Raw genomic sequence first — 24,212 nt, 5'->3', positions numbered from 1 at the left:
TATATATATATATATATAGATGTGTTTGTATGTGTGTGTATGAGTGTGTGTGTGATGAAAGGAGCAAGAATGGCTACTTATATTGAGAGTTGTTACATATTACACATATGAATTATAATTTTGAAAGATTTGGGGCCTAAGCCAATCACATCGAGTATTTCAGAGCTTGACCTCATATTTTAATATTTATTCATATATATTTTTTCATATTTTATTTTCATCTAGACAAAGCAAGACCAGTATGATTATACTGGAAACAGGGCACAATGACTTATTTAAGCTCTTTCTCAGTTACATATACTGTCTCTCATTTATTTACTCCTCACAGCAATCTGTGTGTAGTATTGTATCTATTTCAGAAAGGATGCAAGGACTCCAGTTTAGTCCAAGAACTGCCTCAATTCTTTTTTTTTTTTTTTAAGATTTTATTTATTTATTCGACAGAGATAGAGACAGCCAGCGAGAGAGGGAACACAAGCATGGGGAGTGGGAGAGGAAGAAGCAGGCTCCCAGAGGAGGAGCCTGATGTGGGGCTCGATCCCAGAACGCCAGGATCACGCCCCGAGCCGAAGGCAGACACTTAACCGCTGTGCCACTCAGGCGCCCCTCAATTCATTTTTAAAATAAAATTGGGAATAAATTCCTCAAAAAATTTTTAAAAAATAAGTCACTTCACGATCAAGTGGCAACACCAAATTTACAACTGGACTTTGACACTGTCCTACACCACTTTACCTTTCAAATATTGTTTTGTTCTAATCATATTTGTTTCAATTGTAAGTAAACACTGGATTTTTTTTCCATGAGTACATGGTACAGTTTTATTAATTTAGTTCCTTAGAATATATAGTTAGTTAGAATATATAGTTAGAATATTTATTTAGTTCCTTGAGCCTACTCAGAGGCTCAAGCCAAAGACTGGGAGCACAAAGGACATTTCAACACTCATTCCAGAGCTCTTCCTACCCTGACATATAGCCTGTCCTTCAAAGCTAGTTCTTGGACAAAGTTGTGAACACACATTTTCTTTCTTTTGATTTTTTATAATTATTTTTTCCTAATGAGATGAAAATAAAAACTAGTAAGAGGTTATTTCTGGATCATTACAAATTTTCAAGATAAATGTTATTTATTCATTTCTTTATTTTTAAATATTTATTTTTTTAGAGAGAGAAAGAGAAAGAATGAGAACAAGTGGGGGAGGGGCAGAGGGAAAGAATCTTCATGCAGACTCCCTGCTGAGCACAGAGCTCAATGTCCTTGACCTTAGATCAAGAGTCCTTGATCTCAGGACTCATGAGATCATGACCTGGGCTGAAACCAAGAGTGGAACAATTAACCGACTGAGTCACCCAGGTGCCCCCAAGATAAATAGTCTTAAATTAGCATTGACTAATAGAAATCATGATCGATCATTCAAAACTACTTTAAAAGTTTAGGGGTTTTATATGGTATTAACAAGAAAGATTTGGTTAAATAACTTTCAAATAGGGCAACTCAGGTTTCTAGTTCTTATCAGCATTGCTCAAATCAAGTGAAATTTTGATTTCAAAAGAAAAAATATCATATGATCTGTATGCATGCAGTCAAAATTTTACAATAATATGATAACTGTTTTTATACATTTCTTTTTTCAGTATTACTTGTATCTTGTGCAAAGCCATCGAAAAAAAAATATACTAACAGTTAAGAGCAGGAACTCTGGAATCGTGTAATCATGAACAAGACATTTAACCACTTACAGTTATACAAAATGACAGTTATATATAAATGAGATAATTATGTAATAGACTATAGTGCAGTGTTAATCATATTAAGAGGATTTAGATCAGCAATTACTGATGAAACAGGGTAGAAAATGTGAGCTTCTCACGTTTTGGCCTTGGCATTCCTTAGCCCGGTGGCAATGTTATAGAATTTCAAAGCTCTGGCATTGTGGGGATGTCAAACTTCATAGTCCTTATCCCAACACCTTCATGTCAGATGGCAGTAAAGTCCCTTCAGCAAGGGATGCCTTTTTCTTCAGTTTGGACAGTGGTGCTTATAGGATTATAAAAGTCGGAATTTGGGGCCACATCATAGTTATTGACCCTGAGATAATATTTTTGGAGCTACTGAAATATAATTAAATGTTTACAATGAAAAAAAAGTTTGTTATGAAAGAATCTGGCCAGTGGTAGTAAAACGTTTGCTTCTGAGAACAAAGCCTCTTTTCCTTTTAGATATGTGCATCTATTTAATTTCTCAATGATTTGCACACATTGCAATTATTCCCTAAGGACCTTTCATGTTTAATTTAACCCTTAAAGGGTAGAGCACATTTAAAAGTTAAATCATTGTATTTTCTGTGTTCTGAGACTAAAAATATTCTGCTTGGGGGAAATGAGAATAAAAAAGATTTCTGTCAAAGAAGCATGTTTTGCTCTTGGAAAGATGCAGTGACGACGGCACGAAGTTAGCGTCAAATGGCTATTTCTTTCTTAGAATTTATATGCTTTAGTTAACACCGTATTTCCTCCTCCAGCTGCTTGTTGATATCCCTGTTCTCTTGAACACTCTTCAGGAGAAGCCAGCAAGAAAGAAAAGCAAAAAGTTCTGAATAACTGTGAGGACAGTCTATGGTTCTACTTTTGTTCAGCTTTTAGCTCCTGCTGCAGATCTGTAATCTGCCTCCGTCCCAGGACGTGACGGCTGAAAGGCATCGTTAACGTGTTAAACGATGCGCAATGCTTCAGGCACAGGAGCATATATCACTGCAGAGTGATATTCCCAGATGCGCAGGTATCTGCCTCAATTTCAAATCAGAAAGAAGCTAAATTACCACGCAAGCGAAATGCACCAGGAAAATTATAATGAATGTATCCAGTCATAATCTCTGCGCCTGACTCGGACCTCACTTGCTCCTTGCGAGAAATAAAAGGCTGAGATTTCCATTTTCGGGTTTATTAATCATACAAGTGAAATAAGGAGGGGAGGATTCATCATAGTGCATTACTGGAATCTTACCCCACTATTTTGTGGTTGATTTTCATTACGTTTTATCATTCTACTTCACTTCACTGATGTTGCAAACACCTTACTCCCTGTTCTGAAAGAATTAATGTAAATTCTTCTGGTATTTACTTTACTTCCAGGGTACATAATTACATGACAGCATACATTTCTATAGAGACTACACCAATAAGTGTTCATATTTTAATAGCAGATGCAGCTTTGTGCCTTTTCTACCTTTATACTGAAATGTTTGCCTCGTCAGAAATGCTGAAGACTGACCAGCTATCTTTGACATAAGATGTTCCAATATCACATCCATATATGCTGTTTCCAAATTCCACTAGAACAGCAAGATAGTGTAAATGTATTTCAAAATCAGAAATATAGAAGATTAGAAATATCTGAAATGTATTTCAAAATCAGAAATATAGAAGATTTAGAAATATTTTTTATCAAGTAAAAAAATTAGAGTAGATTCTAAACTTAGCCAAAGGGTAGTTCTAGGATTCATTTTTAAAAGGATGTATTGCTTATTCAAGATGTATTAAAGATATCTATTTCTTTTTTACTAATGGACACTGTTACTTCATTCTGTGAGATAGCAGGCCACACACCATTAGCCAGAAGGCTTCCAAAATCCTTTATTGGACATAAGTTGATAGGTACGCTTAAAGGTACACTTAATGATTAATAATATCCAAGTAGTGAAGCTCTGAATTGTAGTCCCAGCATTACAAAAGTTAAATTATAAAAAAGAAAAATTATAATTGGATTTCTAGTCCAATCCCTTCATGTGATAGTGATTTTTGACCAGAAGAAAAGAAGGGATTTGTCTTTGATCATCACATTAAGTGGATGGTAGAAGCCATTCTGTCTAAAGCTGAGGATGGGCATCTTTTCATTATATTGGATAGTTTCTAAGATGTTATCCTTCTTTGCATAAATTAGTGGTCCTTCCATAGGGCATCTAAATAAAATGAAGTCGAATTCTTTTTCTTTTCAATAATATTATTTAATTGTCATTTTCAAGTGGTGTGGCAACTATGAAATTCCCAGACTAATATCAAGCACCTAGAAAGTCCTACAAATAAGTGTTGGTTTCCCTTCCTTTTGTATTTTTTTATCAGACTTAATTCACAGAAAAACGTTAATTTATTCATTATTATAAATAGGAGCTATTTTTATACATAGAAACTTAAACAGAATATCAATTTGTTTTTGCTACAACAAATTTGTGGAGCAATTGACAAAAGTTATTATTATTATTATTATTATTATTATTATTATCTGAGATAATAGCAGGGAACAATATGAATGTCCTGATTTTGATAAATGTGCCGAGGTTGTGTAAGAAATCGCAGTGTTTTTAGGAAACTGACACTGAAGTAGCTAGCAGAAAAGGGGGCACATCATGTGCAATTACTCTCAAGAGGTTCAGAAATAAATAATATCTATGTAGAGAAGGAGAACGGGGAGAGAATGATAAAGCAATTGGGATAAAATGTGAACTTCCAAGGCATCTGGGTGGAGGTATGAGCACAAAAGGTGTACCACAGTACTACTTTGTAAAATTGCAGTATTTTAACATAGGTGAACAAGTCATGTCTTATGAGAGAAATTGTACGCATACATGCAGAGTTCTAGAAGTATAAATTGAAAGAGGAGGGAAGGTTCTGGTCGCTCTAGGTAAGAATGGGGGTCAGGATAATGTTCATAGAGAAAAAATAAATTTAAGTGGAACTAGAGAAAAATCTTAAAAATGTGTATGCCTGGAGCAAAATGTGATCAAAAGTAGGGAGATGCTGAAAAAGGAAATACTAGAGCAATACTAAGACCCAGATAATGGTGGGACATCTCTTTCAACTAACACAAATTGAGAGAAACATGATGCCATTTACTAAGTGTCAAGCTAAGGTTAGTTAGTCCAATAATTCTAGGACTGAAGGTACTTCAGTGTCAACAATCTGGCAGTCAGGAATCCAAGCAGAAAAAAGCCAAAATCCCTAAAACTATTTTTTAAGGGTTGAGTTTCTGGCTCAAAAGTTTTAAAAATGCCAGGTTAGATTTGAAAATAATAATTACAGATAATGTTAATACTCATATAAATCCAGTGATGTTATTTATTTCATTCTTTGATTACAATTAAGTCATTCAAATGTTAAGAATTTTATTTATTAACTTTATTCCCTGCTCTTTTCAATAATACTTCTTAAAACACAAATTGAATGAAGTTACTCTTCCACTCAAAGTGCTTATCTCTATCCAACATCGCATTATGTAACATTCAGGTTGCTTGGTCTTCCTTGACTATTCAACCTGATTTCTTGTTACCCCTTAAACAAGATCAATTTCCTCCTTTCAGCCTAGCCTCAACGCCAATACCATGATATGGCATATTTCTTTTTCTTTATATCTGTCTGATTTATTTATATTTTTCAAAGTACATTTAACTCTTCTTCAAAGGTTTCCCTAAAATTTTTAACTAATTTAATTACATAGTGTCTTATGTAAATTTGTTTGTTTCATATATATTGGGGTTTTTAAAAAGATTGTATTTACTTATTTATTTATTTCAGAGAGAAAGAGCACGTGTGCATGCAAGCCAGAACAAACATGAGCAGGGGGTGGGGCAGAGGGAGAAGCAGGCTCCCCACTGAGCAGGGAGCCAGATGTGGGATTCGATTCCAGGACCTGAGCCAAGGGCAGACGCTTAACTGACTGAGCCACCCAGGTGCCCCCTCATATATATTGTAATTAATTCTATACTTACATTGCAAATTCCTGCATAGCTTGAGCATGTATGGAGTGCAGGGAAAAGAGGCGTTCAAACATATTTGTTGACCTCTTAACACTTTTGCACATATCTCAGTGGAAAGAAGTTTCTAAGCAGTAAAATATTTTTATTTAAATGAATACATATTAGTTTCTACTTTTTTATCTTGGAATCTCAACCTCATTAAAAAAGTACTATTATAATTCATCACATCGTTTATTTATAAACGCTATAACCAGGAATTTTAGAAATTGATAGTAAGTATAGCAAAAAAAGTATGAAATATCCAAAACAGTTGAAAGGAAAAATCAGTAGCATGTGACAACTTCTTAAATGTAGAAGATGAACCAAAGATGCTTCCAAGTGTTAGTTTAGAATCTAGTGAACTGGGGAAATGATGGTCATCGTGGCAGAGGGGGAAAAAAAAATAAGGAAAGAAAGTTGATTGAGGGAGAATATACTTAATTTTGAATGATGAAAATTTCCATTAAACATTCATTCATTCATTCATTCATTCAATATTTGAGTGATTACAAGGTGCTGGAAGGCATTGTTCTAAGTCTGAGAAATACAAATGTGAACATCAGAGATGGCCCACAGCCTCATGAACTTTATATTCCTCCAAACAATTTAACATAGAGATACAAATAGGAAATTTATGACTGGTTTCCAGGAGGGGACTTGCTATCGTGTGAGGGCAAAAATCAAACCTTACTATTAATGAGAGAACGAAAGAAGTAAGGCTTACTCTACCAAAAAAAAAAAAAAAAAAATCTTAGACCGAAAATTAGGTGAAAAATAGGATAGGAATCTTGAAGATTCACACTCTTATGTGCATGTTGTTATTGCTGCTTCTGTTATTTCATTCTTTGTAACTCTCTAAGATGAAGGAAAACCTATACAATTGCACAAAAGGCAAAAAAAAAGCCAGAAGAGTGCATGCTGAAGATGCTGGAAGGGAAGGAGATTTGTTCGAGAGCACATTCTGTAAAGACTCTGGAATCAGTAAGAGTTAGCAGGTACAAAGGGTGGAAATCGGACTTAAGCCAGGTGTGGGGGTGAGAAGCATTTTCTTTTTCTTCTTAACCTTTATGGTCTTGATAAGTGAGGACAGTCTAAGAGGAAAAACACACTCTGCTGTGTCTCCTCTAATTTCAACACTCAACTCACAAAACACTTTCCTTCTGGTTACACAATGTGTGAGGACTTCCCCACGCCAAGCAATTCTGACCCATGAGCTGGGTATCGTACAACTGAATTCACTTCTGATATTATCTACCTGGAATTAGCTTTGGATCCCACAGGTTAAGGGCTCAGTCCCCCTGCCCTCCTTTCAGCTGCTAATCTCAAATCCAGGTTGTTATCTGTGATTCTGTCTCACCACCTATAAATCAGAGATTCCCACCACTTCCTCCCTGGGTCCAATTAATTTGCTACAGTAGCTCATAGAATGCAGGAAACATTTTTCTGACTAGACTACCAGCTTCTTGTAAAAAGATACAGCTCAGGAACAGCCAGAGGGGTGAGATGTGTAGGGCAAGGTATAGAGAAAGAGGCCCAGAGCTTCCACCCTCTCTCCTGGCATGTGTCCTACTAGCCCCTGTATGTCTTCACCAACCCAGAAGCTTTCTGAATCCCATCTTTTGGACTTTTAAGGAGGCTTCTTTATGTAGGCAAGATTGATTATATTTTGGCCCCTGGCGATTGAACTCTCTCTCCAGCCCCTCTCCCTGCTCCTGGAGTTGGGGGTGGGGAGTAGGGGAACTGAAAGTTTCAACCTTCTAATCACAGGGTTAGGTTCCTCTGGCAACCAGACCCAAGCCTTAGGGGTTTTCCAAAAGCCAATTCATTAACATAAATGCAGGCCTGGTTGAAGGGGGTTATTATGAATAACAAAATACACCTTTATTACTCTTATCACTTAGGAAATTCCAGGGTTTTTAAGAGCATTGTGCCCTGAACTGGGACCAAGACTAAGTGTATTACTTCTTATTATGAATCACATACCACAGAGGGAAAATCATCTGCAGAGAATGAGGACAGGAAGGATGAGATTAGGTTTGCGGAATAGTAGAGATGATAAGGGAGATGTAGTGCAGAAGGCCCCTAAGAAACCCTTTGACAGATGACTGAGAAACAAGGACCAAGTTTACTAGGGATGGCATAAGTTAGAGTAAGTGTTCCAGCAAAGCCCCTCTCTTTCTCCATGGCTAAACATTTGCTTTTGTAGCCACATGGCATGAATCACAGGATGACAGAAAGACTGTGAAGATAGAAGTTGGAAATGGAATTGGAGATGGGAGACATAAATGAAAGTCTTGACAAAACGTTGGAAAAGCCCCTGGGATTTCAGCTTCTCCAGCTGTAAAATGGGGGTGGGGTGAACCTCACGACTGAACCCCTAGAGTCTCTATTAGTGCTCCCTATTTTAGTCTGAGATCATTACATGCTATAGGGCACTGAACAGTGGGCAGAAGCTAGGGTGGAGTTTGAGAATAAGACAGATAGTCCACTAGTGGAATGATTATTTCCAGAACTGAAAAAAAAAAAAAAAAACATTCAGGGAAGAAAACAAGAAGACACAATCTACACAAAGTTATAATTTTACGGATTTTTGTTTTGCAATCTGCCATTCTTTCTGAACATGTTTGATAGATTCACAGATAGATACAATCTTTACGTAAAGACCATGTTTTTGATCTCACTGGCATACTTTGTGAAAGTATTGAACAAACATCCAAATTTACAATATAATCCTCTACAATTTAGAAGGTGCCTTATCACGTGGTCATCACAGGGCTTTCACAATGTAATCAAGAGAAAAATCAACAAACTCAATCTCACAAACTAAATTAAACGGGACACATTCACGTTCCCCCTTTATATCCCTGTCAAAGATAGAGAGACTAGGAGGAATTTAAACACCACGGCATCATATCTGTCACAGCCGTATCTTTCTAGTGGTAGGGAGCTCATTTTTCAAGGCTACCAGTCCATTAACCTTCACAAGAACAAAAATAAAGCAAAACAAAGAAACACTCCCTGGAGAAATGGCATTGCTCCCAATCTTGCTTATATATCTTATTGTGGGGTTTGAAGATGGAACAAAGACCTCTACCACCCCAGGCACACAAAATGATACAGACACTCAGAAATAAATATATAAAATGCCTAGTGGTGCATAGTGTAGACAAATTTGTAATTTAAAAAAAATATGATAGTTGGGTTAGAGAGAGTAACTGATATCATCCCTGCTGAATCTGTCTTACCCTGTGATTTGTAACTGGGAGGGCCAAAGCATCAACCCCATTTATTTTTTAATGTCTTGGCCTGCTCTTGGTTGCCCTTACCTAGATTCATTCACTGTATATATCTGGAACTATTAGTTTCCTGATAAATGCTTTGTCAGAAAGCCAGAGGCCAATGATAAGATAGGAAATAAGGAGGTCTTGCTTGTTTTTATACGTTTCTGTTTGACTTAGGAGATAATTATAACACAGATTGATGCTCCTATTTTAAACCAGGTAGTAAATCAGCATGAAATATAGGATTTGAGAAAGCCATTTGCCACATAATTATAATTTCTTAAAATCCCTGTGTTCACTGAATATGAGAAGCTATAATCATGCAATATATAGCAACAGCATTACTCATCTTTTACTCTCATGGAATACAGTTAAGCAAACGTAAGTTACAAATTTTTAAATACTATTAGTTACAAAGTTTAAATGCCATTTACTGACACAAAGCAAAAACATATGTTGTTTGGTGTGGGATCTAGCTTCCAGGAGGAAAAATACAGATTCAGTAAGCAAGATTAAAATAATGATTCAGCACACTTCATTTAAAAGTCATGTCTTTTCTACAAATAAAGTTTATTTGTCACCATAAGAGAATGTAAAAGTGTAAGAGTTCCATCAATATAGGAGAGAAGAAGCAAAGTAGGAACAAAAGAGGGATGTGTAATCAGAAAGGGAGACATTTGCAAATGGACTCTGCTGGGGGTAATATTCAAAATACCTATCCATGACATAGCAGGGACAAGGACCCCTCAAGAAGGAGGAGTTCCAGTGCAAGGCTGTGAAGACCCCCTTTATGCCAGCATTTATCCTTTGGTTGCCAAATTAAGGGAGAGGATAGGTGGAGCTGAGACACTGGCTCTAGCAGACTACCCAGGGTACCTGAGAAGTGAACCCATACAGAGGTGTTTGCGTTCACTCACCTGCGGAAGTAGTTAGAACTACTTTGAACTAGTAGAGAAATAGTACACAAATTTAAAAACCAGCAGAGTCATACTGATGCCTATTTACTGAATATTAGCCATGGGTGACATCTCTTAACTGTGCAACTTTGGTGGTTTAACTGATGTTCCTGAGACAGCCAAGTGAAACCAAAGTGGTGTCTTTTGGCTAGCTTTTTGGCTGCTATTCTAAGACCTTTCCCAGCTAAAGAGAGAATTTAGTCTGCTGTCTTTCCCTTCCCCTATGCCATCCAGTATCCCTTCTGCTATCCTCAGAGCAAAGGGCGAATGCCAGGAGACAGCAGAGGACTTCCAAATTTAAGTCAAATGCAGGTAAGAGGCAAAGCTGACTCTCCATCCTGCCTTCCAGCTCCAGGGCGAACCCACCTGGGAGCAGAGCCGAGAAGCTCTAGTTTTAGTTGAAGCGATCTCAGGGCACATTCTGTCTCTTCCTCATCTCCCCTCTTTTGGCTCCACTATTTATTTGTATATAAATGATGCAATGATATTTTTGCCTTGAGCTGCTTGGAATGTAGTATCCCTAATTATGGCATCTTAGAGCAACAACTCTATACAATGAATATCAGCTTAACTTTGCACAGGCTTTGTTGACTACAAAAGAAAACTGTTTATTTCTCATTCATCACAGTTATAAATAATGGAAACACTGTGATTGCCTTATCTCAAAGGGGTATCACTGGTGTCACATGTGCATACTTTGTCAAGTATAACCCTCCCATATGTTTGAGAGAATCATAACTAAAATCCCATAAATAATGTTGGACTACACAGTGTTTAAAAAACAAAACAAAAACACCAAAGCTATAGTCAAGAATTCATAAGAATTACATGGAAAGATTTAAGGGGTGATTGAGAGAGCAAGATTTACTAATAGTAAAGAGAACAGAAATGTTGTGGACATAAAGCTAAAGAAAGGTGAGAAGTTTGCCCGTTGTTTAATTTTTCCATTCCATATTAAAGGGCCTTGGCTTACGACTTGCCAGTGTAGTATTTTGTTTTAATTGGAAAAAGATTGTCAATGGAAAATATAAAAGTAATTTATATTTGCAAAATTTTCAGATCAGTGATTTCAACTGTTCTCCAACAAGACCTCTTTTCACTATGCTTCTCCACAAGTTACGTATTTTGAATTTTTATGTACAAATTATATCTGTCAGATAAAACAGATTTATTTTCTTATATTTAATTAACTAGAGAATGATCTCAGTGAATAATACCCAGAGCTGCTGAGGAGCATAAAATAACTCAATAATGATATAAAAAATATGATATCATTATAACTAAAGTAAAGATATTTCTAGTTTTAAGTATCCTGCATAACCTTTTGCAAGCTAAGGTTCAATTTCTGTTAAATTCTTTGAAATATCAAAATGTGTCAAGGAGCCCCATAAGGACCATCTCCAGTGTCCCAATTATTAAAAAGTTTCCAAACTGAAAAACAATAGATTAAACTAGTTCAAAATTATCTAATAAATATGATTTATTCCAACTTTAAGAATTAAAATTGAGTTATTCAATGTAACATAACTGTCTAAATGTGACAGAAAATTCTGGGGCTCTTTCTAAAAAAATTTTTTCCCAACTTTTTTTCCACTCCCTCTGTCAAAACCATTACTTGGCTCTGAGATGACAGGAGTAGGAAACATCCAGCACGTACTCACCAGCCTGGTTGGTTGTGATGCTGACTGCAGCGAACTGTCTTGGTGGCGAGCTCAGCTCTGACACCCCGTTAATGGCATCAATCTCAAAGGTGTAGTTAGTATGTGCCAGGAGGTCTGTCACTGTCACTGTAGTGTTGGTGAGTCCAAACTGTCGAGGGAGGAAGCGGACATTGGGGCTGCATGGCTCACACTGTTTTATATTCCACCCACATTTTTTACATATGATGTTGAAGGTAACATCTTTCCGGCCTCCTGTGTCTAGGGGCCAACTCCAGTCCAGGATGACCGAGGTCTCGTTTATATTAGAGATAACATTTCTTGGTGCAGATGGAGGTCCTGCAAAGTAGTTCAACAAAGATTAATGAGCCTCACTTCTGTTTTCTACTACAAGGGAAATAGATAATTTACAATGGAACTGAAAGAGGTAAATAACCATCTTGTCTCTATTATATACTTTTAATTCGTCCTTCGAGGATCCATGAGATTATAGACACATGGATTCAAGAGCACTGTCCTCCCTAAAGCATGAACGGGGGAGTTTTGACTCAAGGTTGAAGATACATTCTCATAGTCCAACAAGGGAATTTACTACTAAATTCAATGCCCTTGTGAATAGTTATGAAAACTTTACTATTAGTTTTATAAATCTTAGTCCTTTTTCCCTATGACCTATGACCAACACATAACAAGAGGGAATAGAAATGTAAAAACACAAATCCCATGACTATAACCTCCCCTAGTCTGTCAAACATAATACAAGATCTAAACCAAGATAAAGAAAATTCTCCTTCTTCCTGGGGGTCCTGTTGCAGGAAGGGCTTTAAAAACTAATTTGTTTTGCGTGATAAATGTTGCGTTTGTGGTGAGCCAAGCATGGAGAGTGAAGCAGAGAAAGCTTTCAATTTGCACATGGATAACGGAAGGAAATGGGCCAAATGCTTTTAAAAAAAGAATAAAGAAGCACAATAACAAGAAGAGAAAACAAAATAAAACAAACATGGAGGCATGGGTTGCAGCAAAACTACTCACGGGTACAAGCCATGGATGGAGGGTCTTTGTCTGCTCGGAAGTAATTATTCTCACACCTGCAGTTCACTGAACCATCTTCGTGAGTAGAACTGTGGGGTGGGCACTTGGCGCATTTCATATTACCATCCGAAGCCTTGTAGAAACCTGGTCGGCAAGCTACAAACAAAACGGCTCTTTTAAAATGCTGCGATAATTTTGGAAAATGTATTTTTGAAAATATGCAAAACAGATTTCAGGATGTTAGGGTATGCACTCATTAGGAATAAAAATCCATGTTTTTTCCCTCCCGGAACTTACAGAAGCAAATAATGTGGCCCAGTGTAGTTTCTCCACATATACATTTGAACATTTGCACCAAATGTTAAGGGGGAAGAAACCCCCGAAGATTTAGATTATTTTGGCACCAGAGTGTGATGAAATTTCCAGCTTATGTTTTCACAGCTTTACTTGGCATTGAAGTATTTGTGGAGAAAATATAGCAAAGCCATGTCATCATGTAGCCATTCCCTTTTAAAACATGATGCAATGTGTACACTCTCTGTACTACAGTTAGCGCTGCATTACACACTCCCTCGGATTTTATTGGTTTCTGTGTGTACAACTCCATCTCCACAAATAGTAAGCAACTGAAACAAGAAATCTTGGGTTCGTTATTTTAAGATTCTTGATGCATGGTTCCCAGGAGCTTTTTTTTTTCCCCCTGCCTTGACAGTGTTATTCCTTAACCTCTACAGCAATGGCTTACACTGAAGATTTTCATGTATTTCCTTGCCTGTGTCTCAAAAACATAGTGAGGTATACTTTCTATTTCAGTATAGTTCTTCTCTATATCTCAAACACATGGGAGGTATAATTTCTATTTAAACTGATGTACTTGTGAATTGTAACTAGATTAAAGCCTTTTTTAAAAGATTTATTTATTTTAGGGGTACCTGGGTGGCTCAGTTGGTTAAGCGTCTGCCTTCAGTTCAGGTCATGATCCCAGGGTCCTGGAATGGAGCCAGGAAGGGCTCGCTGCTCAGTGGGGAGCCCTCTTTTCCCTCTGCCCCTCTCCCTTTGCCCCTCCTCCCGCTCATGTTCTCTTTCTCTCAACTAAATAAATCTTTTTTTATGATTTTATTTATTTGAGAGAGAGCCACCAAGATCATGACCTGAGCTAAAGTCAAGAGTCAGCCACTTAACTGACTGAGCCACCCAGATGTGCCTAGATTAAAGCTTTTTAAGAAAGTGTGCATTCATCTTTTTTTCTGCACCTCTCTGAATGACATTTCTTTAATCCCAATGAACTGGTCATGAAATATTGATTTCAGCTGTCCATTTAGCATTCTTTATATATTTATTGCTTTTACAGAAATATGCTTCTACTATATTATTTTTGTTTAATCTGATGTAAAATTCAAATGCTGTAATGTTTCATTGATCTAACACCAGAATTACATTGGGAAATGAAATCCAGGTGAAAATCCTACCAAGAAGTCTCTTGACATTATTTTGAGGATTAAATTCAGGGTCCAGATTTTTTAAGTTTCCTCCAGATTATCTTTGGACTCAATGTCAATGCTACGTTGAGATTTGACGGCATAAAGCACTTGCATATAGAATATACCCTATAGGTTATCTTTATCACTGAATCCCAGAATTTTCCTATATCAACTTCATACTGTGAATAACAGGTTATTTGCATGCAAGTAAAGCCTGTGTGGACAAATCTTAACTTTTATAATCATTAAATGCATTTTGAAATGTAACACATTATATCCATAACAGTGGGTCTTCCTACCGAATGTTTCTTGAGATATACACTACCAAGGGAAATCTACTGTCAAGACCCACAATTACAATAACTAAAGATGATAACAATTGTTAACCTAGTCTTGCTGTTTTCTAGTGTCTACCAAGAATGGCTGCACTAGGATTATCTAAATCAAACAAGTTTTGGTGCCATATTGAGAGCCACTCAGATAAGTTCTGTTGCCCTAACCAACCACGGATTAGGATTATAAACTCTTGAACAATGTTCTTGAGCACTGGTTGGAAACTACTACTTATATCTCATGTCATAGTGCCTCGGGGGAAATGATATAAAGTATAAACCAACTATGCACTTAACTTCTGGTTTCAATTTAGTTCATCGAGCACCTTTAAATTTGCAAGAGGGTAATGCCAACCGAGTCTTTAAAAGATTGAGTTGCAGTGTTTTGGTGTACTTTGTTTTTTTGGTTGCTTGTAAGTTTATCTGTATGTTTTTATTTGAGATTTTTATGGCTTTTACAACATTTAGCATAAAGGCATTCACTAAACACTCAATCGCTTTTTGTTAATATTATAAATGGCTATACTCTGGGATATTTAAGGAAAAGACAAGACAGTCATATAATCACTTAGCTACAGCACAGGACTTCTAATAATAACTCGAAAGTAGTTAGAGTTAGTAAACCTAGAAGTTAAGAATGTGACTCAAACTTGTAACTTGACTTTCTCTAAATATGATTCAATAACCTTAGATATAATAATAGTAAAAGGTAGACACATATATATTCGGTTTAATAAATCCTTGGCAAACATTTACTCTTGTTCAGGCTTTCTGTTAGCCTTGAAGATACAAATGTCCCTAACACTGTCCATCTTAATTAAAAAGGCCCTTGCAATCGAAAGCAGGCAACAGACATTTAACACAGACCACAAGGAGAAAGCGTTCCATTCTGACTGCGCTGTTGGAAGGAACTACACAGAAGGAATCTCATTTGAGAAAGATCAGAAAATATAGTAAAAGCTGGCCTGTAAGTAGCATAATTAAATACACAAATATCAACAGGAAAAGACAAACTGTTAAGTAGAGGAACATGATGGTACTATTGTTCACATACTAAACACCTAACCCTGCTTTCTGCTTGCTCGTGGAATTTTGATTTTGTTCAGAATCTCAGCCTGCCGAGTACTTCTTTATACAGACGTAATGGCAAATAGTTATGGATGGCCCAAGTGATGGCCAAAAGATGGGCAAAAAGATACAAACAGAAATCTGATGAAAGTCTTTGAAATACCTTTTATTTTTTCCTAAGAAGATGGTCTATATGTAATGGAAGCCTCTCTACCTACATTATTCCAGTACTGATTCTCCACATAATGGTTTAAATGTGACAATAAGTTAAAGACCAGGAAAATTAGATGTGTAAGTTAAAGACCAGGAAAATTAGATGTGTAACCTGCACTTGCTGATTCAGTTAGCACCTCTCTCAAGATTTCTTATAATGTCAGAAAAATAACACCCTATTTGTTTAAGTCACCATGGGCAACTTTCTCATTCCTACAGCAGAAAGTATTTCTAAAGGATGTGAGGCAAGCAGAGATGAATTTGAGAAGTACTAAATAGAATTATAGGCTAACCAAGCTAAAAAGATCCTAAAAAATCACACTGGTCAGTCTGTGTGTTGTACGTCTGAGGACCCAGAGCTCCGGGACTTCAGGTGACACACAGTTGGGACAGCCCCTACTCTGCATCTTCCGGTGCCTGGTAGCTAACTGATGGCCCTACTTCTCCAATTTGTTGATATTCATCAAATTACAACTGTATACAGAGTACAATAATAGATTTGATAACAGCACCCTAAATTTTGTAGACATCTTTACTCTTTCTGGAAAAACTTTCATAGTTACCATCTCAATTGAATCTCACAGCAGTTGCATTGAAACCATTGGGGGAGATATTAATCTACTCATTTTACAGAATGGACGATTGAAGCACAAACAGAAAAAGTAGCATGCCCCCAGATAATAAAGAATTCAATGGTATAATCCAAAAAAGCGATTTTTCTGCTGTTAATTTTGTATATATCACCTATTGAAAGCAAATTATTCTCTAGAACCATGAATTATTTTCCTACTAATTCTAAGCTGTTGTTATGACATTGAAGAATAGTCATTTAAAACTTATTTAATTAAACAAATGCAAGTCTTTTGTCATCTACTCCTAGTAAGAAACTATTTCACAAAGGGTAATGTTTTCTCATCATTCTCTAGGAGTTTCTATCTATTTGATGTCTAATATTGTTATGTGGAGATGGGCAAGTATATTTCTTATTGGAAGACCAGAGCTGTCAAATTCAGGATATGTAGGAGTCATTCAAGTAAGTTTTTCCTTTCTTGCTACAAGCAGGATTTTTAAATCTTCTACCGAAATTGTCCAACAAATTTGAGAATATGACTGAAAAATTTATATTCATTAATAATATTATACTGGTAGGAAACACTCTCTATTTATTTATTCGACAGAGACAGAGACAGCCAGCGAGGGAGGGAACACAAGCAGGGGGAGTGGGAGAGGAAGAAGCAGGCTCGTAGCGGAGGAGCCTGATGCGGAGCTTGATCCCATAACGCCAGGATCAGGCCCTGAGCCGAAGGCAGACGCTTAACCGCTGTGCCACCCAGGTGCCCCATAAGGAGAAATCTTTATATAGCGTACTTATTTTTGAATTTTTTCCACCAACAAATAATCTCTCTTCCTTGCAGTCGATCAGTTAGTGCTTAAACACCTATCTATCTACTATACCTTCTTCATCTTCAAAAAAATCTTCCTGGAAGAATTTGAAACTTTACCTCTAAGGAGCATAAGTACCTGTGTTTTAGTATCTTGCTTATAGTAATAAAAGCAATGATTGTAATTTGAAAGCACCTCCTTTCTCCTTGAATGCAAATCTAGTGATAAAACAATCAGCACATTTCTTTCATACAAATATTATTTCAGAGACTAAGAAGGTTTAGCATAAAAAAAATCAGCTAAAGGAATAGAGAGTAATGTTTTCTATCCTTTCATTACTCAAGAGAAATCTTAGTCAATTTATTACAGAATATCAAGGAAAAAAGAATAGACAAAATGGATACTAATTCAAATTTATCCAGTTTTAAGTTTTAAAATTACAAAAAAATCTGCTAAATAGTTAAGGCCTTCCCTGGGGCAGGCGAACTACTAATGGAATATTCAACTAAGGTGGATCCACACATATTCAAAACCTCTGCCAAAACGACAGAATTCTGATTCACAGATTTCTTCTGGTAACCTACTATATGTGTTCTTCTCAAACACTGGTAAAATTATTTACAGTATTCAATCCCAGGGTAGTAAAACCAAAGAGTAACTAAACAGTTTCATACCATTTGAGTGGAGGGAAATTACCACCTTACTGGTTGTGGTCCCAGAAATGGTTTATCCCCCTGCTTTAATGAAGATTTTTGAAGTAGTTAAGAGTGGCAGGAGCTCTCATCTTTGATTTTGTGTTGATAAATCAAAGTAAGGTGAGCCATGAGTCTAAATTAATAACCATTAAAAGCCAGAGGTATCACTTCCTCAAAATCTGCTAGATATCAGCAGATTTACTAAGTAATGAGACTTGTCCGTACAATGTTTGGATTTTGTTTATTCATTTTCCTCAGACAAATATGTATACATCTCCAAAATGACCTAGACACTTTATTGTGTCCAGTTCTTACAGCGATAAAATCTACAATCCTAGCTTTAAAAACATCATATCCATATGGCATGGTCACTTTAGAAATGGATCTCTTTGCTTGAAAATGTGAGCGCTAAGATAATTTTTAATACAACATTTTTATGTTATCCTCACCAAGAAATTCTTTAATTTCTCTTCTTTTTATCCCAAGACCAAGTTGTTTTCAGCATCTTATAGGAAGAGCACTGGACTAGGAAGGAGGAAGTGCAGGTTAGCTTCTAGTCTTTTCTGCTAAATAGGTATTATCTCAAAGTCACTGACTAAGAGTATTCAAATTTTTTTTTTTAAAGATTTTATTTATTTTTTTGACAGAGAGAGACAGCCAGCGAGAGAGGGAACACAAGCAGGGGGAGTGGGAGAGGAAGAAAGCAGGCTTCCAGCGGAGGAGCCTGATGTGGGGCTCGATCCCATAACGCCGGGATCACGCCCTGAGCCGAAGGCAGACGCTATGACTGAGCCACCCTGGCGCCCCAAGAGTATTCAAATTTTAATGAGGTCGTTGGGATAGTGACTTCTGCTTCTATAAGTAAGTCTGAAGTTCCATCTGTGGTAATTACCATGTGCTCCCAGGTTAGGCCCTGAGCAATATAGAGAGAGGAGTTACTTCCTATTCATTTTGTATGCTGAGTGTCTAGCACATTGTCCAGCACCTAACAGCTGATGAGATGCATTTCTGAAGTGAATGAGTACCTTGAACCCAATTTTAGTCACTACACTTCTATTTTTTTCATTTGTCAAGTGAAGGGCATTGATTAACTTATCTCTAAAAACTCTTCTCTTCAGGTTGACACTTTAAAAGTTAATACTTTGTGTAACAAAATTTGTAGGATTCCTAGAATTTTCTAAGTAGAAAAAAAAAGTAGATAGAAGTATCTCCATCTGAAATGTACATAAAATCAAATATGGTTTTATTGTGCTATTGGTAAAGATGAAACTACGAAATAGGGAATTAGTTGTTTGGTGGTCAATTTATTTTCAACCCATCCAATCATGAAATCAACATGCCCTTTGAATACATACCACTCTGATACAGAAAAACACTGAAAAGAGCAAAAATCTGTCATTTCTTTTTCAAGAATATTTCTTTCAAGTCAGAAGAGAACCTCCTTTCTTTGTCTTGTTGCCCTATGTGATTTTATCATTTCCATGGTGAGTTTTAATCCTTAAAGCAGTGAAGAAAGTGAAGATACTTCGATCTACTTATTTTTCCTACTTAGAAATTCTAGGAGGTTTCATCTTTTCCTTGCTAATCTAGATTTTAGTTCCCCTATTCTAAGTGCCAAGTTAGTGAGAATATGCTAGCTCACTTATCGAGCAAACCCTAAAACTTATTGAAGAACCCCAAGATAAGCCACAATGGAACAAAAATGATAAAGCCCTTGTGAAATGTTAATTTGCTGTTGAGAAACACTAAAAAATGTGAATAAAATAATAGAAGGAAGCTAAAATAATGCCAATTTGTAGTGAATGAATTAAAAATATTTTGGGAATCTGCTGAGTCCATATTTATGAAAAGGTAACAATAAAACAGGAACTAAATACTACAGGTCAATAGGTGGGTAAAAATAAAAAAACAAACCATCAGCTTTGGAAAATAACAAAGAAAAAGTATGAAATAATATTTTGAGCACTGTGTATACAATGAATAATAATTATAAAAAAGCTTCAAGATAGAATCTTGGCCTTATTCCCAAAGCACATAGCATACTTTCCTCCAAGTCATAATTGATGGGTTTGAGCTACGCTGATACAGAGAATGGTTAAAGTTACCATAGTGAAAGGAAAACAAATGCACTTAGTAAACCTTGGTGGCTACTGTTGAAAGAAAGTAGACAGCCTTTCAATTGCAAAGTGAATTTGTCTTCAGTTGACTAATGTGGTTGACTTTTAAGAGAAAACATGGTCCTAATTAAGGGTTAAAAGGCTCATTTCAATTTGAATTAACTTTAAATTAAAAAATAAAGCTGTTGGTAAATAGGTCCCTTTTAGTATTCAGACTTTAGCTCCATAGACACAGGGCTATATTATCAATTCCCAGCCATAAACAGAAACTAATGACCAGAACCAGCACTGACTAAACAGATGATTTCCTGGCCTTGCAATTCCAGGCCTGACAGGGTCTATTTGCCCGTACAAGGTCAAAGCAACTGTTTATACCCAAAATGAGCTGCACTCCACAATCTTACAGGAACTCTATTCTTTGCCATTTGAATAGAGGTACAATGCTTTGAGGCAAGGCTGAGGCATTTCAATACACTGGAAGCGGCTACGTTCAGTCATTAAACCCTGCCTGCAATGTGCAGCATTTACAAAGTGATCAAGTGTTTCCTTCTTCTGTTCCTTCCACTGTTCAATAAAAAAGGCCTAAGGCAAAATGCCACCACACCATTAAACACAACAGAATCAATCACAATCTGGTGTGGCTCAAAGATAGCTTCGTAACAAGACTTTATTGTGTTTGTTGTTGTTCCATCAGAATTAGCCAGACAGGTGCCAGTAAAACTGAAATATGTCCAATGCACGCTGGCCACAAAGAGAATATTAAAACAGCCCCCCATCCCAAGGATGCTGCGTTTGGCCAGCTTTGCTGTTGTCTTCCACTTCAGGGAAGCACTGTGAATCCTAAGAGTAGCACTGCTTGAGCTTTTCTGTCCTCAATTATCAATGCCCAGAGAATGCTACCCATTAACTAAGTTTACAAATTCACAGGCATATGTACGTGATAGACAGGTAAATACTGAAAGAGGGGAAAAGGAGAGAGAGAGGGGGAATATGAAAGAGAAAATCATTTTTATGGGATTTTATAGGGTGAATGTAAAATGCATAGGACCCAAAGCTATAAATGCATAGGACCCAAATCTATACTCAGGGCATACTGAGAGACACCCTGGAAAAGACTTTCAACAATAGTGCCAGAAGTCTTCTTTAGACCAGAATAGCACTGGAATGTCTAAGAGAACTATTTCTAGGAAGGAATTTTGGAGAAGGTAAATCACTTCTCTGTTTAAGAATTACTACAGATTAGTATTTTCCAGTCTGCCCTGGAACTGTAGCTACAGCATGGGGAGGTCATCAGTCCAATAAATACATTTGTAAACTAATTTTAGAATATAATTTCTATAATAGATTTGCAATCACCCAGAGTAGGACTTTGAGACACAAATCATGAAAACCTTAGATGCGATCTCCCAAGGATCTAATGCATATGAATGCACAAAGAACAATTAGGTCCTGTGTGTGTTTATATACACAAAGATATATTTATGATATTGACAAATCAGAAAGAACAGAATGTCTCAAATTAGAAAGGTGGTTAAATTATGTCATATTCATACATTTTTACAAATAAATTATGTTATATTCATACATTTATCTGATGGAGTTGATGTCTTGCACAGAAAGGTGCTTATGCTATTTTAATGGGAAAAAAGCAGGAAAAAATAATAAATATGTAATCCTGTTTTTAATTGTTTATCTATATTTTCTTATTAATGTTATCACCTATCTAATGACAAACAAAAACAAAAGGTTTTAGAAGCGAAAAGACTGTATCATGTACACACAAAAATATCACAACATTTCAGTCAATGAACACTGTATGTGTGTGTGTGTGTGTGTGTGTGTAATCTGAGCTTTAGGTACATGTCATGAAAGTAAGAAACTAACTATGCATATTATATGTATGTGGCTTAGATTTATACATTAAAATCTCTCTCACTCTCACTACATATGCACACATACACACACTCACATACACAGCCTCACATACACTCCCCCCATGGTTTTATTAGTTCTTGTTTCTATTATACTGCTCTAGGTGTTTCCTTTTTCCTCTCCTCTCTTCTTTAAAAAATGCATCATGGGGGAAAATTATCGTTGACTGCAAATGTTGATAGCTCCACTAATGTGAATTTCACACTTTTGATCTCAAGTAACTATACCTCACTTGGGAACACTTATACAGAAAATAGCACAATTTTTAAAATCCAGGATTTAAAGGAAACCTATAAAAGATAGAAGACTCAGAGGAAAAACAAAATAAAACAAAATTCTGTGGATGCTGCAAGACACAATGCAAAAATATTTGTCATCTTACTTGTACTGTTAATTATCCACTCTCCAAAAGAGAAGATCACCATCTAGAATTTTGAAAAATGGTGACACCATTATATTTTATCGGAGTCCTTTAGATTTACTTTACTTTCTAGGTAAGTTTATTTTAAAACAATGTCCATTTTTATCCTGAGGAAACTCCTCTGCAACTTTCAAATTTGTATCTTAACACTTCTTATAATCCTATCAGCTTTCCATCCCATTTTTACCTGTGAAATTTATTAAAATGACTGTTTGATAATATTGTGGTCAAAAAGTCATGGATTGAAAAGAAACCTATAATGTGTCATTTATCCGTTAAGTATTCACTTTATGATCATAAAATATTACTAACTAGAAGTGTGCAATTTAAAAGTATCCAATATTTGCTTTGAGTAACTTCATGGCTAACATTTGAAAGATAACGTAGAAAAAAATGAATTAGTGTAATTCTAGGGTATCTTTTATCATGTATTTTTATGCTTATGGTAAATCTTTGCCCCAAGATAAAAAGGGGGATTCCTACTCAACATACTCTGAAATTTCATTTCCTAAGCGGGTAAGAATGAACTTCACAAAGAAAACATAAAAAGCAAATAGAAGCCCATGAATATATGTCCATGGGATCAACAAAACCATTAGCCAGATAAGTTTTTTGTAAAAATTTTAACGAATCATCTATTTTGAAACTGAGAGAGAAGACATAAATTTTCATAACTGTACAGGTAGCATGTCCATATACTGGAATTTTACATAAAATTAGTTCCATTCTATTCAAGAAATAATTATTTTTCTTCCTGCATAAGAATACGAAGTTTTCAAAGAAAAAAATGTCACTATGAGGTTTCACATGCGTATGTCAATTTGCATATGACATATATGCGAATATATGTATATCAAAATATGTATGTCAAATTATCATATGGTTTCACTCATTTATGGAACATAAGAAATAGGAAGATCTGTAGGAGAAGGAAGGGAAGAATGAGGGGGGGTAAACAGAAGGGGGAATGAACCATGAGAGACTGTGGACTCTGGGAAACAAAATGAGGGCTTCAGAGGGGAAGGGGGTGGGGGATTGGGATAGGTCGGTGATGGCTATTAAGGAGGGCAAATATTGCATGGTGCACTGTGTGTTATATGCAAATAATGAATCGTGGAACATTGCATAAAAAACTGGGGTTGTACTGTATAGTGACTAATATAACAAAATAAAAATTATTTTAAAAAATTTAAAAAAATATGTATGTCGGGACTCCTGGGTGGCACAGCGGTTAAGCGTCTGCCTTCGGCTCAGGGCGTGATCCCGGAGTTATGGGATCGAGCCCCACATCAAGGCTCCTCCACTAGGAGCCTGCTTCTTCCTCTCCCACTTCCCCTGCTTGTGTTCCCTCTCTCGCTGGCTGTCTCTGTCTCTGTCAAATAAATAAATAAAATCTTTAAAAAAAAATGTGTATGTCAAAAATACAAAATATCTCTCCCTAATTGAGGTAGAAATGAACTTCTCAAATTACAGAGAAGAATCTCATGGGCAGGTGACATACCAATAGAGCATAGGATTTAATGGTGTTACAAAAATAAAAAGGGGTGAGGCATCTGGGTGGCTCAGTCAGTTAAGTGTCCAACTCTTGATTTTGGTCATGATCTCAGGGTGGTGAGAATGAGTTGGGCTCTGCACTGGGTGTGGAGTCTGCTTATGATTCTCTCTCCCTCTTCCCCTTCCCCTGCTCAAGCTCTGTCTCTCTCTCTCTCTAATAAATCTACAAATATTTTAAAAAAGAAGAAAAATAAAAGGACCAGGTTTGAATTCTTTAAAGGGGTTAATTTCTAAATATAGAGACAACCATTTTTTTTTTCTGCATAGTTAGTCTTTATTATCCAGAACTTTACATTTG

The 24,212-nt window shown here is 36.3% G+C and overlaps 1 protein-coding gene across 2 annotated transcripts in view; it reads right to left on the bottom strand.

Annotated features, from left to right (window-relative positions):
• Positions 1–24,212, bottom strand: part of EPHA3 (EPH receptor A3) — a 353,983-nt gene that overhangs the window by 116,441 nt on the left and 213,330 nt on the right. For both annotated transcript variants that reach the window (XM_002928416.4, XM_034657068.1), the window contains exons 4-5: positions 12,719–12,874; positions 11,690–12,025 (exon numbers count right to left, since the gene is read on the bottom strand). In XM_002928416.4, coding sequence (XP_002928462.1) covers positions 11,690–12,025; positions 12,719–12,874 — 492 coding nt within the window. The remainder of the gene's footprint in view (positions 1–11,689; positions 12,026–12,718; positions 12,875–24,212) is intronic.

The sequence above is a fragment of the Ailuropoda melanoleuca genome, chromosome 1 (assembly GCF_002007445.2).
Source record: "Ailuropoda melanoleuca isolate Jingjing chromosome 1, ASM200744v2, whole genome shotgun sequence".
Classification (NCBI taxonomy): domain Eukaryota; kingdom Metazoa; phylum Chordata; class Mammalia; order Carnivora; family Ursidae; genus Ailuropoda; species Ailuropoda melanoleuca.
Note: the sequence above shows the minus strand (reverse complement) of the source record. Positions and strands in the feature narration are given on the sequence as shown.